General features: G+C 46.9%; 1 protein-coding gene across 1 annotated transcript in view; it reads right to left on the bottom strand.

The window, feature by feature from the left end:
• Nucleotides 1-19411, bottom strand: part of F13A1 (coagulation factor XIII A chain) — a 151802-nt gene that overhangs the window by 37270 nt on the left and 95121 nt on the right. The window contains exons 8-9 of the mRNA XM_038770355.1: nt 10391-10494; nt 9041-9129 (exon numbers count right to left, since the gene is read on the bottom strand). Coding sequence (XP_038626283.1) covers nt 9041-9129; nt 10391-10494 — 193 coding nt within the window. The remainder of the gene's footprint in view (nt 1-9040; nt 9130-10390; nt 10495-19411) is intronic.

Raw genomic sequence — 19411 nt, 5'->3', positions numbered from 1 at the left:
TTACAGATGAGGTAAACTATGTTTCTAGGTGGTGCCTTTATTACCAAAACGCCTTATATTACTTAGTTATTTACTCCTCACAACACCCCTGTGAGGTAGGGTTTAGGTATTATTACCCCCAATTTGCAGCCGGGGAAACTGAAGCAAGGGGAGGTGAAGTGACTTGCCCAAGGCCAAACAGGGAACGCACGTCAGAGCCAGGATTCGAACCCAGAACCTCCAGCTTTCTGGCCCATGGCTCTTCCATCGCGCCACACTGCCTCTCTACTGTAAGTGTAGCAGTGTAATGATAATGATAAGCACGTAGCCAGACCAGTAGAGGCGACGGACGGAGGAGGTGGGGGGACAAGGCATTTGAGGAGGGAGTTAAACGTATGGACCAACCAGTGAGGGCGATGGTCCTGGGTGTCAATAAGGATGGAGAAATGATTTTGCCAGGCAGAAGAGAGGGTAGAATTAAAGCATGCACGGTGGTGTGAGAGATGGATGAGGTCGGCCTGATATCTAGATTTCCACCAGCAGCGTGCTGCAGCTCATGCACAAGAGTACAGCGCTTAGAACAGTGCTTTGCACATAGGAAGCGCTTTATAAATGCCGTCGTTATTATAAGAGTGAAGGAGGTGGACTGTGCCCAGAGGTCAAGGCCCATTTTCCCATTCGCAGAAGGGAAAGGCCGGAGTGGTGGAGCCACTGGGAAAGGGGACAGGAAGCAAGGTAAGATAGATTTCTAGGTAGAGTTAATAGTAATAATGGTATTTATTATGCCTTTAAGTATTTCCCCTGTTCCCTCTTCCTTTCCCATAGGAGCGAAGGAAGCGGACTCTGGAGGTGATCCAGGGCTGTGGGTTAGTGTAAAGAGATAGACGAAGTGATAAGGGAGTGAGCACATTGAGTTCAGTAGAGATGGTGGTGTTGAGGGCGTCAATTTGGCCATCAAGGGAAGGTAGTTTGGGTATGGATGCTAAATGACTTGAGAAAATTGGAAGGGACCAAAGATCGGAGGTCTCTGTGGGGGAACAGAGGGGAGGAGGCGTGTGGGAGAGAAGGTGGGAATAGGTTTCGTTCTGAGGGAGGAATTTCACAGTTGGTGAGAGTAGAGATTATAGAGTGACTAGAGATGATGGCCCTCTCAGGGTCGTTCCCGGAGAGTTTCCGGCACCCTACCAGTCTCGTCCTCGGGAGGGAGAGTCAAGCAGAGGCATATCCATTCCATTCCTAGCTTGGTCAGTCGCTAGCAAGTGGAAGGCAAAACTTACCTGTGCTGGGCAGCAGTGCCATGGGAGAAAGTCGAGGGCGGAGGCTCAGGTTTACTGCGTGGAAGGAGGCAATGGTAAACCACTTCCATATTTTTACCAAGTAAACTCTATGGATACACTACCAGAATGACTGCAGATGGAGGTGGGGTGTTCTGGGAGAGATGTGTCCATGGCGTCGCTACGGGTCGGAGACGACGTGACATCATAAGACAAGAGATGATGAGATCAAGTGTGTATCCAAGTTGGTGAGTGGGAGAGCTGGGGTGGAGCGGGAGGTCGGTGGAGTCGAAGAGTGATGGAAAGCGTGTATCTGAAGGGTTGTCAGGAACATCTATGTGGATATCGAAATCCCCAAGGAGCAATTTAGGGATGGAGAAAGAGAGAAGGAATGTGAGAAACAGATCAAAATGGTTCAAAAAGTGGAGGTGGGGCCTGAGGGATGGTAGATGACTGTGACTAGAATCTGGAGTGGGCGGTAGAGGCAGGTGATATGGGCTTCAAAGGAAGGGAAAGAGGGATGGGGAGGTGGAATGTACAAAAGTGACACTGGGCTGTGATAAGGAACCTGATTCCTCTCTCTTTCCCAGCGAGTCTTGGGGAGTGGGCAAAGATGAGGCTCTCTCTAGAGAGAGCAGCAGGGGGGACTGTGTCATCCGGGTGGAGCCAGTTTTCAGTGATGACAAGGAAGAGCAGTGACTGGATTAAGGATATGTACATCAATGTTGTGGGGCTGAGAGTCTGATGAATAGAAGGTACAAACCCTAGGACGAGGGGGGTGCAGAAGGGAGAGGAAGTGGAGGAATGAGGGCTAAGTCAGGGAAGGCCTCTTGGAGGAGATGTGATTATAATAAGGCTTTGAAAATCAGGAGAGTCATCATCTGTTGGATATGAAGGGGGAGAGAGTTCCAATCAATCAATCAATCATATTTATTGAGAGCTTACTATTTTCAGAGCACTGTACTAAGCACCTGGGAGAATACGATACAACAGAATTAGCAGACACGTTCCCTGCCCATAATGAGCTTACAGTCTAGAGGGGGAAATAGAGGTTAATACGAATAAATAATTTATAATATGTAATTTAAAGACGTGTACAGAAGTGCTGTGGAATTGGGGGTGGGGTGAATAGCAACTGTCCAAAGGTAACAGGTTGAAGCGCATAGATGATGCAGATGGGCAAGCGAGCCGGGGAAAAGAGGGCTTACGCAGGAAGGCCTCTTGGAGGAAATGTGACCTCAGTAATGCTTTGAAGGTGGAGAGAGTGGTGGACTGGCATGCATGGATGCAGAGGGAGTTCCGGGCCAGGGGTAAGGAGTTTTAGTTTTGGACGTGATTAATTTGAAGTGTTGGTGGGACATCCAAATAGATATGTCTTGAAGGCAGGAGGAAATGTGAGATTGTAGGGAAGAAGAGAGGTCAGAGAGGGAGATGTAACTGAAGCCATGAGAGTGAATGAGTTCTTCAAGGGAGTGGGTGTAGAGGAAAACAGAAGGGATTTGAATGTCTGGGTCAGCTCAAATTGACCCATATCTAGAGTGTCTCCAGGAAGCCCTGAGGCTCCCAGTGGATTCAGTGTGCTTGTGTTCTCATCCCAGATCTGTGTGAAGTCTGGCGCAGTGTCTGAGCGGCAGAAATTGATAGAAGGAGCTGTGGCAGAGGGCAGAAATGAATGAACAGACAGATCGAAAAGCATCCACCAGCCTATCAGAACTGGATGGGAACAGGTCAGCTGAAAATCACCGGACTTCTGGGCCGGTAGAGGTGATTCGAGGTATAAAATAATCTGGCTTGGGCCATTTTGGGGATAAGGGTTTAGAAGACCCTTCTTTACTCTGACACTGGGCTGGCCATCCAAGAAGAACTGAGAGCCACCCTTCACCTGCTGCATGCACGCATGGAAGAGACATTCTCCACAGTCTAGGAAGAGTTTACGGCACAAGCAGCATGGTCTAGTAGAAAAAGCCCAGGATTAGGAGTCAACAGGGCCAGGCTCTAATCCCGGCTCTGCTGCGTTCTTCCCGGGTGGCCCTAGGCAAGTCACTTCACTTCTCTGTGTATCAGTTTCCTCATCTCAGGCAATGAGCCCTGTGTGGAACAGGGGCTATATCCAATCTGACTGCACAGTAGGGAGGGAGACGGGAAGGGAGCCACAGCAACAAAAAAAAAAAAAAAAAGGAAAACATTAAACTGCATAAAGGAAGTGGCTCAGATTTGCAGAAAAGTAGAGGGAAGAGATCAGAAACCATAAATAATGTCAATCAACACTACTGGCCTGATATGCCAGTTAGCCTGCTTGGGCACTGGGCACAGCAGCTGGAGTCATAAGGAAACCTGCTCTGGCCATGAACAGATACACCATTAAACCATGGGGGAAGCAATTTCCATAATGGAGAGACAGAAGAGAGCAGGGGGAGAGTGAGCGGGGAGCAGGTGCTTCTGAAGAGGGGAGGGAGCTGTGTACCTATAAGGAACTGAAATGAAAAAAGTGAAGGAAGAATTTGGTAAGGTGAAGAGAGTGGAGTGAATGGAAGAGGAGACCCCTTGCAAAGCCCCCCCCATTAGTGAAGACCAATTTCCTCTCCTTTCCCCCAAAACACAAAGGTACTTCTTAATAATGAATATGGTATCCGCTAAGCTTTCACTATATGCCAAACACTGTACTAAACACTGGGGTAGATGCGAGGTCATCAAGTTAGACATAGTCTCTGTCCCACAGTACAGTAGGGAGGGGAAAATAGATATTGAATCTCCATTTCCCAGACTAGGAAACTGAGGCCCAGAGAAAGTTGTGACTTTCCCAGTGTCACCCAGCAGGCTAGTGACAGAACCCAGATTAGAACCCTGATCTTCGGGTTTCCAGGCCCATTATCTATCCACCAGACCACACTCCTTTAGCTTTGAAAAGTTAAAAGAAGAGGAGAGACCGGGTAGCAGACAAGGCCAAATTAAGAGTCCAGAGGAGAAAGACTCAAAAATCCACAGTCCTAAAATGAGAAAGTCGAATCTAAATTGGATTCAGAATATAAGGAAAATGAGGAAAGTGCCTGAGAGGGGGACCCTTCAGTTCAATAGTGGGGATGTAAATGTGTTGTATTTGGTTAAATCATTTGGTTCCTCGATCTTGAGTGTCTCTATGGAGATGCAATACTGAGTCTGATCCCATCTGACATGGCTCATGCTCGCCTTCTCATTTCATATGCCCTAAAATTTAGAATGTAGAGACTTGGAAAGATCTTAATAGAGTCAGTGAGCTTGACAGTCATAAGAGGAAGTGAGCAAATCATGAAAAAAACATCAGCAGACGGAGGACTGAGGGAAGGATGAACCCGTGCCGATGTTTCAGGACTGGCGATCGGCTGCATATACCCACGGGAGGAGTGAAAGGCAAAGGAAAGTTTGCAGTTCAAAAATGGAAGCAGGCAGGTTCTCATTAAAGTAAAGCACATACTCAAGGGATACCCTTTAAGGAAGCCTTTTGTAAAACTTCTCAATTCATGTTTTGGCGGTCTGAACATTTCCGATAAATGGCTCAGTCTACGGTCGCCACCCTGCTACGTCCTGTGACAAGTAACAGAGCATACAGCACCTTTTCAGGGCCTCCTGCACGTATTGGAAATACTGATCCTTTGCAAATCTTGAGGACATTCATGACAATTTAGCTCATGATAATACAGATCTGAGGTTTAGGTGAACGAATACCATGCACATGAATCACAGCACGTTGTTCTCTCTCTTTTCCTCTCTAGCAATAGGATATGGAGAAGTCAAACTTCCAGGGGGCTACAGCTACTCTCTGAAAATAAACTAAGGCCCTTGGGAGGAGCGATGACTTGTTCACACTGCTGACGGACAGATGAGTGCACGGCTGCAGTGTGAGCGAGGGAGACGACATTGCTCTGAACTTAGAAAAACAAATGCTCCTCCCAAATGACCTGATTTACCAGGGGGTTCCTTCAGGACCTATGGGAATCGGGGACCATGACAATAATGATAATAGCAATTCATGGATTTGCGAACACATGGAGGGGTATCTCCTAGTAATTTCTATAATTTCACAAACCATGATGCGATTAGAACTCAGAAGTGTGGCCTAACCTCTCGTGTGCCAAAGTGAAATGACTGAGATGAGGATGTGAATTCGCATTCCCTGCCAAAGAAGTCGCTTGGTCTCCCATTAGTGGTTGAGCAGAATGCACGGTCTTTTTTGACGGAGGGAGAGGAGGGAAGATGTTTCAGACCCGAGGTAGGATGTGGGTGAGAGGTCGACGACGAGATTGAGGTACAGTGAGAAGGAACGAAGTGTGCGGGCTGGGTTGTAGTAGGAGAGTAGGGAGGAGGCAAGGTGAATAAGTGCTTTAAAACCAATGGTGAGGAGTTTTAGTTGGATACGGAGGTGGCATTGCCTCTGTCGATCCAGTTCCCAGAACTCTGCTGCTGCTCTTCCAGTTCTGAATTCTCCTTCAGCTTCCCACCTCGGAAGGAGAAGCAGCGTGGCTCAGTGGAAAGAGCCCGGGCTTTGGAGTCAGAGGTCATGGGTTCAAATCCCGGCCCCGCCACCTGTCTGCTGTGTGATTTGGGCAAGTCACTTCACTTCTCTGGGCCTCAGTTACCTCATCTGTAAAACGGGGATTCAAAATGTGAGCCCCCCGTGGGCCAACCTGATCACCTTGTAACCTCCCCAGCGCTTAGAACGGTGCTTTGCACATAGTAAGCGCTTAACAAATACCATCATTATTATTAAGTAGTAGCAATAGTAGCATTTCTGGAGCCCTTACTTGGCACAGTGCGCTGTATTAGATGCTCTACCCTGACCTCTCTCCATGCTTCTGGCCTGGAACACCCTCCCTCCTCAAATCCAACAGACAATTACTCTCTCCCGCTTCAAAGCCTTATTGAAGGCACATATCCTCAAGAGGCCTTTCCTGACTTAAGCTCTCCTTTCCTCTTCCCCCACTCCCTTCTGTATCACCCTTTAATTATCCCCCATCCCAGCACTTATGTACATATCCGTAACTTTTTTATATTAACACCTATCTCCCCCTCTAGACTGTAAGCTCACTGTGGGCTTTCTGTTTACTGTTCTACTGTACTCTCCCAAGCACTTAGTACAGTGCTCTGCACACAGTGAGCATTCAATAAATACGACTGAATGAATGCTCTGCCCGGGTATGACAAAACACTCTTCTCTCCATGTGTAGGAAATGCGCGCTCTCTCTGGGAGGCCAAGGTGGGAGATTTTTCTCTCTGCTGTCTCAGCAGTGAGAATGAATGGTCTGCATTTCCCAAGCCAAGGAAACAGCTGGTGAATCTTGGTCCCATGTAGTTTTTGGTCAATAGATGAAAGAGGACAGAAAGAGCTGAGTTCTTTTCTTGATTTATATGACTTAGCAGGCCATGGAACTTCACTTAGTTTATTCAAGCCTCCCGCCTCACCTCAACTCACTCCCTTTTCTCTTCCCCCCTTCTTCCTGCCCCGCAGCACTTACGAATATATGTATATATCTATAATTTGATTTATACTGATGCCTGTTTACGTATTTTGATGTGTATATAGCTATAATTCTATTTATTTATATTCATGCCCGTTTACTTGTTTTGATGTCCGTCTTCCCCACCTCTAGACAGTAAGCCCGGTGAGGGCAGGGATTCTCCCTCCTTATTGCTGAATTGTAATTTCCAAGAGCTTAGTGCAGTGCTCCGCACACAGTAAGTGCTCAATAAATACTGTTGAATGAATGAATTTAATGAGATAAATATAAGGGGAAGGTGGGGGTAGGGATACGGTCCAGAGGTGGAGAGAAAGTGGGAGGGGCCCAAGGAGGATTGAGAAGAGAGGAGGACAAAGAAGAAGGAAGACAGGGAGAAAAAAAGGGGAAAAACGAGGAAGCCGGCCAGGCCAGTTGAAACAAGAGACAGCAGTGGAAGGTGGCTACTGTCTCTGCTCTCAAAGCCCACGGGGTTGGGCCTCGGGGCTGTGACTGGGGTTCTCGTGACCGCGGACCGCTGCGGCTCCCGGGTTTGGTCCCCATGGGAACCCCCGGGTTTCGTTCTTTTCTCACTTTTCCCTTCCTGCTCTCTCCTCTATCTTCCTCTTGTTCTTCATTTCTCCCTCGATTCCCCCATTCTCCCCTCCCTTCTGTTCCTCCTCTGCCTGTATTGCTCCTTCCATTGACTGAGATGTGCGTTGGAGCAGCATGGCGTAGTGGATAAACACGATTGAATGAATGAATGAATGATAAAGCACGGGCCTGGGTGTCAGAAGGTCATGAGTTCTAATCCCGGTCCCGCCACTTTTACGCCGTGTGGCTTTGGGCAAGCCACTTCTCTTCTCTGTGCCTCAGTGACCTCAACTGTAAAATGGGGATGAAGACCGTGAGCCCCATTCGGGAGAGGGACTGCTTCCAACCTGATTTGCTTGTGTCTACCCCAGTGCTTAGTACGGTGTCTGGCACATAGTACGCGCTTAACAAATGCCATAATTGTCATTATTATCATGAGAAGCAGCGTGGCTTAGCAGAAAGAGCACAGGCCTGGGAGTTAGAAGTCATGTGTTCTAATCCCAGCTCCGCCACTTGTCTGCTGGGTGACTTTGGGCAAGTCACTTCACTTCTCTGTGCCTCAGTTACCTCATCTGTAAAATGGAGATTGAGACTGTGAGGCCCACATGAGACAACCTATCTTGTACCTACCTTAGCGCTTAGTGCTTGGCACATAGTGAGTGCTTAACAAATGTCATCATCACCATCTCAGGAGGCCATTTTATTTAAGGATCGGCCCCCCAAAAGGGACCAGTGGAACAGAGACTTACAGCTTGGTCACTATAGGCCAATAGCACCTGCCACATATCCCAAGGGGGACAGTAACTGACCTGATGCCTGGGAATAGCTTGGTAATAATAATAATGATAATAATAATAATAATAATAATAATAATAATAGCATTTATTAAGCACCTACTATGTGCAAAGCACTGTCCTAAGCACTGGGGAGGTTACAAGGTGATCAGGTTGTCCCATGGGGGGCTCACAGTCTTCATCCCCATTTTACAGATGAGGTAACTGAGGCCCAGAGAATCGAAGTGACTTGCCCAAAGTCGCACAGCTGACAAGTGGCGGAGCTGGGATTTGAACCCTTGACCTCTGACCCCAAAGCCCGGGCTCTTTCCACTGAGCCACGCTGCTTCTCCTAATAATGGCATTTATTAAGCGCTTACTCTGTGCCAAGCACTGTTCTAAGCGCTGGGGAGGTTACAAGGTGATCAGGTTGTCCCACGGGGGGCTCACAGTCTTCATCCCCATTTTACAGATGAGGGAACTGAGGCACAGAGAAGTTAAGTGACGGTACTCCTCAGAAGAAAAGTTTCAGGCATGGCAGAGCTTAGCATGTTTCTGTTTTCCCTTGCATAAATTCAGCACTGTGAAATGTCCATGAGAGGGTGGCCACTTGGAAACAGCATAGGCTTAGGAGTCAGAGGACCAGGATTCTAATCCTGGCTCTGCCATTTCCCTGCTGGGTAACCTTGGGCAATCACTTAACCTCTCCATGACTCAGTTTCCTCACCTGTAGAATGCGGATTCAATAGCCGGTCTCCCTCCCCATCTTAGACTGTGAGCCTCCTGTGAGACGGGGACTGTGTCCAATCTGATTATCTTACATATACCCCAGCACTAGGCACATAGTAAGCACTTAACAAATGCCGCATTATTACTGGGGATGATGATGGAATGCTCTTCCCACCTTTTCAAGAAAAAAGGAGTAACAACATTTATTCAGACCCCCACCTACCTCTGCAAAAACGAAAGGCGCATCAAACGGGAAACAGACATGACCGTGCTTAATGGCTTGAACAGAAGCGGGGCCACATCGGTACATCCCTAAACAAGAAAAAGAAGGAAAGTCGTGCTTGTTATCACAGATTTCTATTAGGCGACGGACTGAAGATGCCAGACCCTAAAAGTCTGTCCTTCCTGGCAGGTTTACTCACTTTGCTTCTGGTCTCTTTGGCAAAATACAGCACAGAACTCCCACGAAAGAGAAGGGAAAGAGAAGGCTCCCCCCGCCGATCCCTGAATAGCTGTCTATACAAGAGGACCGCACGTCCTCACGCTGGCTTTGGTGGAATGATGGAATGGACACGTGGATTGGAGCAGTGATCCATAACCTGGGAAATGCTATCTTCTTATCATCAGGCAGACCACCTAGTATCAACCACAGACTCAGGGTTGCCCACCTCCCGTAACCACACACCGTGTTGCCTGTCAACAACACGGGAGGCACCGGGGCAGCTGTGCCCGCCCTCACAATACAGCTGGAGTGGTGGCAAATTCATGGATGGGCCATTTGAAGCGGTGTGGGCCCAGTGGAAAGAGCCCAGGCCTGGGAATCAGAGAACCTGGGTTCTAGTCCTGGCTCAGCCACTTCTGCTGTGTGACCTTGGTCAAGTCACTTCATGTCTCTGTCCCTCAGTTACCTCATCTGTACAATAATAATAATGATGGTATTAAGGAGGATAAATGAGGGTTAAGACTGTGAGCCCCATTTGGGACCTAGGCTGTGTCCATCCTGATTGTATTTTATCTACCCCAGAGCTTAATACAGTGCCTGGCACACAGGAAGCACTTAAAAAATACCATTAAAAAAATGAGTCACAGTTGTTTGGATCCCTTAAACCCCCCAAAGATGGTGACATCTGTAAATTCTGTGGTGGCGGGTTTCTTTGTGCCCTTGACCCAGCTCAGTCAGCAGTTTTTCTGAGGGGCACAGCTGCTCCGGGCTTTCAACAACTCTTGCGACAGACACAGCTGCCGGAATTTATGCATCCTGTTGGCAACCCCCCCACCCCTCCAGGGCACGGGAAATCCCAGAAAAAATAGTCACGAGTGAAAAATATTTTCCAGGGAACCAACTGTTTTAGGATGGCCTGGTAATGTCTCCAGACTACATGCCTTACATCAGAGAGCGTTTATTTTGTTTCCAAATGAACCACATTGCAGTCGTGGAGAGGCCGGCCAGTCCGTACAAATTGAAACTAATTTGAAAGAGTCTTGCTTTTGTCTACCTTGTAATTAAGGCAGTTAGAAAAGCAGTGACAACAGCAGCTGGGAAGGAGCTTTTGGAGCAACTATAATTTGTTACCGTCACTATTTTCTTGCGGAGTGCCGTCAACCGCCTGCCAGCCTCCAAAGCCAACGGGAAGGTCGGGTCTGGTCATCCAAGCTTCATTCCAGCAGTGATAGTTCCTTTTATGGAGAAAAATGAGGAAGAATCTCAAACTAATCAAATAATCACATCAAATAATCTCAAAAGATCCAAGTCCTGTAAACGATTGTCAAGATGTCAACAGGCTGTCACGGAAATGGCCTTCAGGAGTCACCGGCACCTGGCCTCATGGGCCAAACCCTACCCCAGAGACAGCCCCAGAATATGGCAAGCGCTTAGTACAGTGCTCTGCACACAGTAAGCGCTCAGTAAATACAATTGAATGAATGGATATGGCCGAGGTGGCCAAAGATTGACTGGATCAAAGCAATTAGGTGTTCTGGGCATCTGGAAGGGTCACAGCTCTCTAAATTATGCTGATAACTGGAAGAAGAATGGGAAACCAATGTGGTCTCATTTCTGCCAGTGATACCCTCTGCAGCCTATTCCGTGATTTTCACGTGCCCTTGACGGGTGCTGGGGTGGGAGGTGTCACTGCACTGGAGAGGGGGTTGGGAGAACTCCATTTTGCCACCTGACCCTGAAGGGACACTTGCCCCACCTACACAATGGGGCTCTGATGCTGTTTACATGAGACTGAGTACAAAAAGTGCAGAGTTTTAGTAACACAAAGTATCCTAAAGATTCAAATGTCATTTGGCATCTCTAAATACACAAAAGTGGATTACTAGATCTGATCTGGGTGGCAAATTGGCCTGAAAATTGAACTGAGATCCCCCTCCCCTGACCCTTCCAGTCCACTGTCTGTATGCCTCTGGCCTTGCTCAATATCCTTAAAAATTAGTGATCATAACAGGCCAAAGTTAGGAAAGAAGGGAAAAACACAAAGCAGTATACTCAGAAATGTGAAGGATGGGAAAGTTAGATGGAGGAGAGGGCTTGGAAGGGAAGATGAATTCAATTTTGGATATCTTGAAGTTGAGGTGTCGGTAGGGCAACCATGTGGCCAACTTGTACTTCCCAAGCGCTTAGTACAGTGCTCTGCACACAGTAAGCACTCAATAAATATGATTGATTGATTGATTGATGTGGAGATTTCCCAGAGACAGGAAGAAATGTGAGATTTCAGAGAAGGATCTTTCCTCTGCCTGCTTCTTTCTACTCCTCAACTCACCACCCTCCTGCTGTATCTCACCTCATCCCTTCACCAACTTGGATGCACACTCAATTTCATCATCTCTACTCCTGTACAAACTCTAGCCTCACCAACTCTGAAATCCTGCTCTCTTGCCACAGACTCCTCACCTGTCTTCTTTCCCACCCACCCTCTCCCCACAAAATGGTCCTGTTCTCCCACAGAGGCCTATCTCTAGACCTCCTCCAAGTTTTCTAAAGTCATCATGCCCCATTTGGTGTCCATACCCAACCTTCATTTTCTTGACACACAGATCCACCAACTCAACTCCGATCTCTCCACCGAACTCAACTTGCTTGCTCCCCTGTCCCTCCATGGATCGTATACTACAGACCTGCTATGGATCACTTCCACAATACGCTTTCTCTACTCTTGTGCTCAAGCTGCAGAGCACTGCTGATAGAAAGCCAGACATCAGCCTCACCTGGTCCAAATTAAATGCATCCTCACCTGCTATAACTCTGCCCTTTCTTTCACCTGGCAACAGTACTTCTCCATCCTTGTTAACTCCCATGCCGATTGGCCATACCAGCTATTTCAGACTTGTAACTCCCTCCTTAAACTCCCCTGCTTTCCTCATATTTTGCCCCCAGTCACCTTGCCATCTGTTTCATTGATAAAATTCAATCCACTAGGTGTGATCTCCCTAAAATCTCTCTGTTCCTCTCCAATTCCTCCCTCTTCCTGTCCCATTTTCAACTTCTCCATCCTTTTCAGCAGTATCTCATGAGATCTCCTGCTTCTTCTTAAAATCTCCCACCTTCACCCATGCCTTCAATAGTAGCAGTAGTTATTAAGCACTGACTTTGTGCAGAGCACTCTACTAAGTGCCAAGAAAGTGTATACAATCAATGGTATCGACTGAGCACTTATTGTGAGCAGAGCACTTGGGAGAATACAATACAACAGAAATGATAGACACATTCCCTCTCCACAATGAGCTCACAATCTAGAGGGGGAAACAGACATCAATATAAAGGTTACAGATACGTACATAAGTGTTGTGGGGCTGAGGGTGGAGTGAATACCAAGTGCCCAAAGGGTAGAAATTCATGTGCGTAGATGACACAGAAGGGAGAAAGAGTCAAGGGGAAGAGGGCTTAATCAGGGAAGGCCTTTTGGAGGAGATGTGACCTTAATTAGGCTTGCAAGATGGGGTGAGTGGTGGTTTGGTGTATATGGAGGGAGACGAGATCGGGACACAGTGAGCAAGCTGGAGCTAGAGGAGTGAAGTCTGCAGGCTGCTCTACTAGTTTACAGGGGGGATTAGACATGGACACTGTCCTCTGAGGGGCTCACAATCTTTGAATGTAGAAGGTGGGGGAGAACTGAAACATGAAAACACTAAAATGGCACAAAGGACAAATCCGCAATCTGCAAAATAAGAACAAGTCAGAAGGGAGAAGCAGTATGGAAAGAGCATAGGCCTTGATTTTAATCCTGGCTCTGTCACGTGTCTGCTGTGTGACCTTGGGCAAGTCACTTAACTTCTCTGTGCTTCAGTCACCTCATTTGTAAAATGGGGATTAAAATGAGGTTGCAGTTACCAGATGTTTCTTCTCGTTGGCGCAGATGGGAGCATGCTGGCCCTGGGCACTGGGGAGGAAAGGCAGTTTGCTGGACCGAGGTGATGGGGGTCGAAAGCGTGCCAGATGTTTTGCATCTTATTAAAACACATGTCCCCTCCCTTCTCTGGACTATCAGCTTCATCCACTCATTCTCCAAAGGATCTTTCCGCATTGCTTTCAAACATGCCTGTGCATCCCTGATCATAAACCCCCCCGCCCCCAACCCCAAAGCGCCTTCCATTTATTGCATCCACTCCCTCCTACCATTCCTCTTCAAACCCTTTGAGCAAGTTGTTTACCCCCACTGCCTCTGCTTCCTTTCCTCCAATTCTCTCCTTGACCCTTTCCAATCTGGCTTCCACCCCTTCCGCTCCATGGGAACTGCCCTCTCTGTGGCCACCGATGACACCCTTCTTGCCGAATCCAACAGGCTGTACTCCATCCTAATCCTCCGCAGATTCTCAGTTGCCTTTGGCACTGTGGGCCACTCCCTTATCCTGGAAACATTTTCTCAATTTGGTTTCACTGACACTGTCCTCTCCTGGTTCTCCTCCTATCTCTCTTGTCACTCCTCCTCAGTGCCTTTTGATGGCTTCTTCTCTGACTTTAACCCATGAAGGCTCAGTTCAGGGTCCTACACCCCCTTCCTTGGAGAACTCATTCACTCCCATGGCTTCAACTACCGTCTCTATGCAGATGATTCCCAAATCGATCTCTCCGGTTCTGACCTTTCCCTTTGTTTTCCCACATTCTTTTCTGTCTCAGGACACCTCTACTTGGATGTCCTGCTGACAACCTAAATTTTACATGTCCAAAAAAAGAACTCATTTTCTCACACAAGCCCTGTACTCCCCATTTCCCATTGGAAATCTTGTTCGTCCACATGTGGACCCTTCGTTCACATCCTCCTTCTGGCCTGAAACTCCATCCCTCGTCATATTCAACAGACCACCCATCTCCCCACTTTCAAAGCCCTGCCACCAGCTTTAAAACAATCAATCAGTTCCCCCCCCCCACCTAATGGAAAGTGTGGGCTAGTGGAAAGTGCCCAGGCCTGGGTTTAAGGGGACTTGGGTTCTAATCCTGGCTCCAACATGGACCTGTTGTGTGACCTTGGGTAAGTCATCTCACTTCTCTTTGCCTCTGTTCCCTCATCTGCAAAATGGGGATTCAGTACTTTTCTCCCTCCTACTTTGACTGTGAGCCCCATGTGGGGACTGATTATCTTGTATCTACCCCAACACTTAGTACAGTCCTTGACACATAGTAAACACTATGCAGTGAGGCTCAGTGGAAAGAGCCCGGGCTTTGGAGTCAGAGGTCATGGGTTCAAATGCCGGCCCTTCAGCTGCCAGCTGTGTGACTTTGGGCAAGTCACTTAACTTCTGTGTGCCTCAGTTACCTCATCTGTAAAATGGGGATTAAAACTGTGAGCCCCCCGTGGGACTACCTGATCACCTTGTAACCTCCCCGGTGCTTAGAACAGTGCTTTGCACATAGTAAGCGCTTAACAAGTACCATTATTATTATTATTATTATTATTAGAGATATCACTATTATTATTACCTTACCTGTTCTTCCACCACAAACCAACGCACATATTTTGCTTCTCTAACACCCACCTACTCACTGTACCTCAATCTCATTTGTCTCACCACTCACCCTGTGTCCGCATCCTCCTTCTGGCTTGCAATTCCACCCCCCTTCATAACCAAAATATCCACTCTCCCACTTTCAAAGCCCTTCTGAAATCGTATCTCCTCCAGGAAGTCTTCCCTGATTAAGCCCTCATTTCCCCTCTTCACCTTCCCTTCTGCATCGGCTATGCAGTTTGGCCTGTACCCCTTAACACTTTGATATTCATCCCACCCCCAGCTCCGCAGCATGTATGTATATGTCCTTATACTCTGCTATTTCCTCTACCTGAAATTTATATTAATGTCTGTCTCTTCCTCTTGACTGTAAGCTCCTGGTGAGCAGGAATTGTGTCTACCAACTCTACTGTATTGTACTCTCTTATGTCCGTAGAGTATTGCTCTGCACGCAGTAAGAATTCAATAAAAATCGTTGATTTTTATCGATCTGATCAACTGAGGAGGAGAAAGAGGAGGAGGTGGTAGCACAGTGGTGAGATGAGGCTTTGAGACATTCATATTGGGTAGTTTCTATTCTACCATTAAAGCAGTTGGCAGGGTCATCGGGGTGTGGAGGCCGTGGTGACACGGAGAGCTTCAGAAGGGAGATGAATGTCAAAGATAAAGGAATAGCTGATGGGGGCTGTGGCCCTGAGAATCAGTGACGAGGAGGCAAAGAATTGCTGAGCAGAAGAAACTGTTGAATTAGAGCTGACCAGAGTTGGCGGCGGAGACGGCAGTGGACTAGGTAAATGGGTGGCCAGAGAGCCGGTCTGAAGGGGCCAGGCCGGCTGAACTGGACCGAGCTGGGAAGGGTGGAGAAGGGGACACTTTGGGGTGCAGCCTGACACTCTGTCTCCAGCCACCTCCCCGGCAATGCTCACTCCTGGCCGGTCACCCTACACTACAGACCACCCTCGGATGAAGGGGAAGCAAAGGTGAGAGGCGGATATGTGATGGGGTCTACTTCAGGTGAAACGTCAAGGTGGTCAGGGTACAGTTTCTAAAACAGCTGAAAACTGAGCTAGATTAATGGCTTCTGGGAAGCTGCATTAACGCTCAGAAAGGTTAGCTAGCCTGGTGAGGTTAGCCTTCAAAACCCATATGCTCTCCCAATGAGAAACAAATGAGTTCTGAAATATGAAGATGTCCATTCATTGTATTTCAGAACTCATTTGTTTTTCATTGGGAGAGCCACCTATTTCTACAGTCCTGCTTTCTAATTCATGGACAATAATAATAATAATAACGATGATGGCATTTGTTAAGCGCTTACTATGTAGCACTGTTCTAAGCACTGGGGGGAATACAATCAATCAATCAATCAATCATATTTATTGAGCACTTACTGTGTGCAGAGCACTGTACTAAGCGCTTGGGAAGTACAAGTTGGCAACATATAGAGACAGTCCCTACCCAACAGTGGGCTCACAGTCACAGATACAAGGTGATCAGGTTGTCCCATGTGGGGCTCACAGTCTTAATCCCCATTTTACAGATGAGGGAACTGAGGCTCAGAGAAGTGAAGTGACTTGCCCAAGGTCACACAGCAGACATGTAGCAGAGCTGCGATTAGAGCCCATGACCTCTGATTCTCAAGCCCGTGCTTTTTCCACTGAGCCTCGTTGCTTGAGAAATTCTGGTTTATAATCTCTTTAGGTAGTTCCATTCGCTCTTGGAGTTGGTTTTTAGAGCTCCACAACAGAAAGAATGGGCAAGTTGGGACCCAAGTGTTATGAATGGGTGGACTTAGAGGGGCAAAATGTAAAGCCCTCATTTGGCCAGGGACTTTGGGTTTCAATTAGAGCTTCAATTCATGGACTGGTCAGGAGAACTGGTTTGGTGGAGGAGGGGGAGGATGTGGCATTTGATCCAGCATAGAGAGCTGGCACTGCAACAAAGGCCTGAGGAAACATTTTTTGAGGTACCGCAGGGCGACCGTATACACCTCTGAGGTCATCTGAGATGCAGTGTGCAATGTATTAATTGATGGTTTTTATTGAGCACCTTTTAAAGTGGTATTTGTTAAGTGCTTACTATAGTCCTGGCACCGTACTAAGCACTGGAGTAGCTACAAGTCAATCAGCTTCGACACAGTCCATGTTCCACATGGGGTTCACAGTTTTAATCCCCGTTTTACAGTGGAGTGACTTGCCCAAGGTCACACAAACAGCAGATAGGTGGTAGAGCTGGGACTAGAACCCAGGTCCTTCTGACGTCCAGGATCGTGTTCTATTCATTAGGCAACACTGCTTTACTGCAGAATACTGTACTAAGTGCTTAGCAGAGTACAACAGAGTTGGCAGATGCAATCCCTTTCTACAGGGAGTTTATAATCTAGCTGGAGGAGACCGACATTGACATAAATTCCTGGTAGGGGAAGTAGCAGAGTATAAGGATGTAAATGTAAGGGTTGTGGAGCTAGGGGGAAGGTGAATATCAAAATGTTCAAGGGCTTACAGGGCTGTGTGCATAGGGGACACAGAGAAGAGGGTGAATAGGATGGGGAAATGACATCTTAGTCATGGAAGGCTTCCTGTAAGGGGTATGATTTTGGCACGCTTTGAATCGGGGGAGAGTGGTGGTTCTGTCAAATACGGAGGGCTCCAGGCTGGAGGGTTTGGATGTGAGCATCTTCCCCCTGCCCGGCCCCGATTATAATGGGATTTTACAGGAAACAAGGGTAGGATTGAAAAACTTGTGTTATTCACGTTTGAAACAGAGTCGCCATTCAAATATACTCAGGAAAATACAAAATACTTAGAACCCTCCGGAGTCCCGTTGGAAGTATTGAGCTCGATACGATAAAATTATAAGAATTCTGAAATGATAAAGCTAATTCATCTGATAAGGATGGATTCAGGGAGCTATGACAGGCCTCCATACTCAAAATTTTGGTCTCACACATATTTTTATGGATTTTTTTTTTCTGCCAGCTAAGGGCTTTACAAAGGAAAGCAAATCAATCAAACAATTTACTTATCCATCTTAGCATAACACAGCCAAATTATAGTTGCAGAGGAGCTAATACCTGTCAAGTCCCTGATTCTCAGACATTTAACGACTCAGATTTAGGGCTGCATTTGAGTTAGCTCTGTGTCCCGTCATACTAATAATAATGCTAATAATAGAACTTAAGTAGTATGTGCCAAGCGCTGAGCTCAGCACTTGGTAGATACAAAATAATTTTTTTATGGTATTTGTTAAGTACTTACTATGTGCCAGACACTGTAGTAAGTGCTCGGGTAGCTACCAGCTAATCAGATTGGACACAGTCCATGTCCCATATGGGCTTCACAGTCTTATCCCCCATTTTACAGATGAGGTAACTGAAGCACAGAGAAGTTAAGTGACTTGCTCAAGATCACTAGGCAGACAAGTGGCGGAGACGGGATTTGAATCCAAGTCCTTCTAGTTCCCAAGCCCGTGCTCTGTCAAGTAGGCCACACAGCTACCACGGAGAGTTGGCAGACATAGTCCCTGTCCACGACAAGCTTATGATTTAGAGGGGGAGAGAGACATGAATATAAATATAAATTGCCGATATGTACGTAAGTGGTATGGCGCTGAAGGAGGGGTGAGGTTAAGTGACTTGCCCAAGATCACACAGCAAACAAGTGGTGGATCTGGGATCAGAACTTGGATTCTCTTTCCACTACACCACACTGCTTCCCGTATTTGAAAGACAAAAAGCAAATGTTGCCAAATTGTACTTTCTAAGCACTTAGTACAATGCTCTGCACAAGTAAGCGCTCAATAAATATGATTGAATGAATAAGGCATTAGAGTTTTACTTTACTACGGGAATCCAGGACCAACACTTTCAAATCCTAGTAAGTAGCCATACACTTTCATTTCATTCATTTTTTTTTACATTGCCACTCTTCTTTCCTTTCCAAAATACAAAGTTAAACTCTTTTCAGTACCTCATATGTAGACACCATCTCTCCACCCAGCTTTCATGGCTCTCTAATAAGTTCTGCTGTCCTTTTTTTAAGATTTTCTATTTGTATAGTGTCCCTTCTGAAATTAGGAACTATTCCAACAAGAGACCAAATCATTAATTTATACTATGCCCTCTAAGCGTTCTCTGCATCCTCCTTTCTCAGTATGTCCTCGTATACTTTTATATACCTTCAGGACATTTCTACTTGGATGTCCCGATGACTCCTTAAACTTAATTTGTCCAAAATAGAATTACTCATCTTCTCACCCAAACCCTGTCCTCTTACTGACTTTCTCATGATCGTGGACAAAAATACCATCCTCACTGACTCACAAGATCATAACTTTGGCATTATCCTGCATCAGCATCCTCACTGACTTTCTTGCCACTGCCTCACTTTCACCTCACTAGTCATACACCACCACTCCCGAGATCGTTTCTCTAAAATAACTCAATCCGTGTGTCTTCAACCCTCGCAGGCTTCCAATGGTTGCCCATCCATCTCCACATCAAACAGAACCTACTCATCATCGGCTATAAGGCCACTCAATCAGCTCTCTCCCTCCTACCTAATCTTGTTCGTCTCCCACACCAACCCAGCCTGCACGCTTCACTCCTCTTCGTTGTTTTTTTAATGGTATTTTTAAAGTGCTT

This window comes from Tachyglossus aculeatus, chromosome X3 (assembly GCF_015852505.1).
Source record: "Tachyglossus aculeatus isolate mTacAcu1 chromosome X3, mTacAcu1.pri, whole genome shotgun sequence".
In the NCBI taxonomy this organism is placed as follows: Eukaryota; Metazoa; Chordata; class Mammalia; order Monotremata; family Tachyglossidae; genus Tachyglossus; species Tachyglossus aculeatus.
This window is presented reverse-complemented; position numbering and strand designations above follow the sequence as displayed.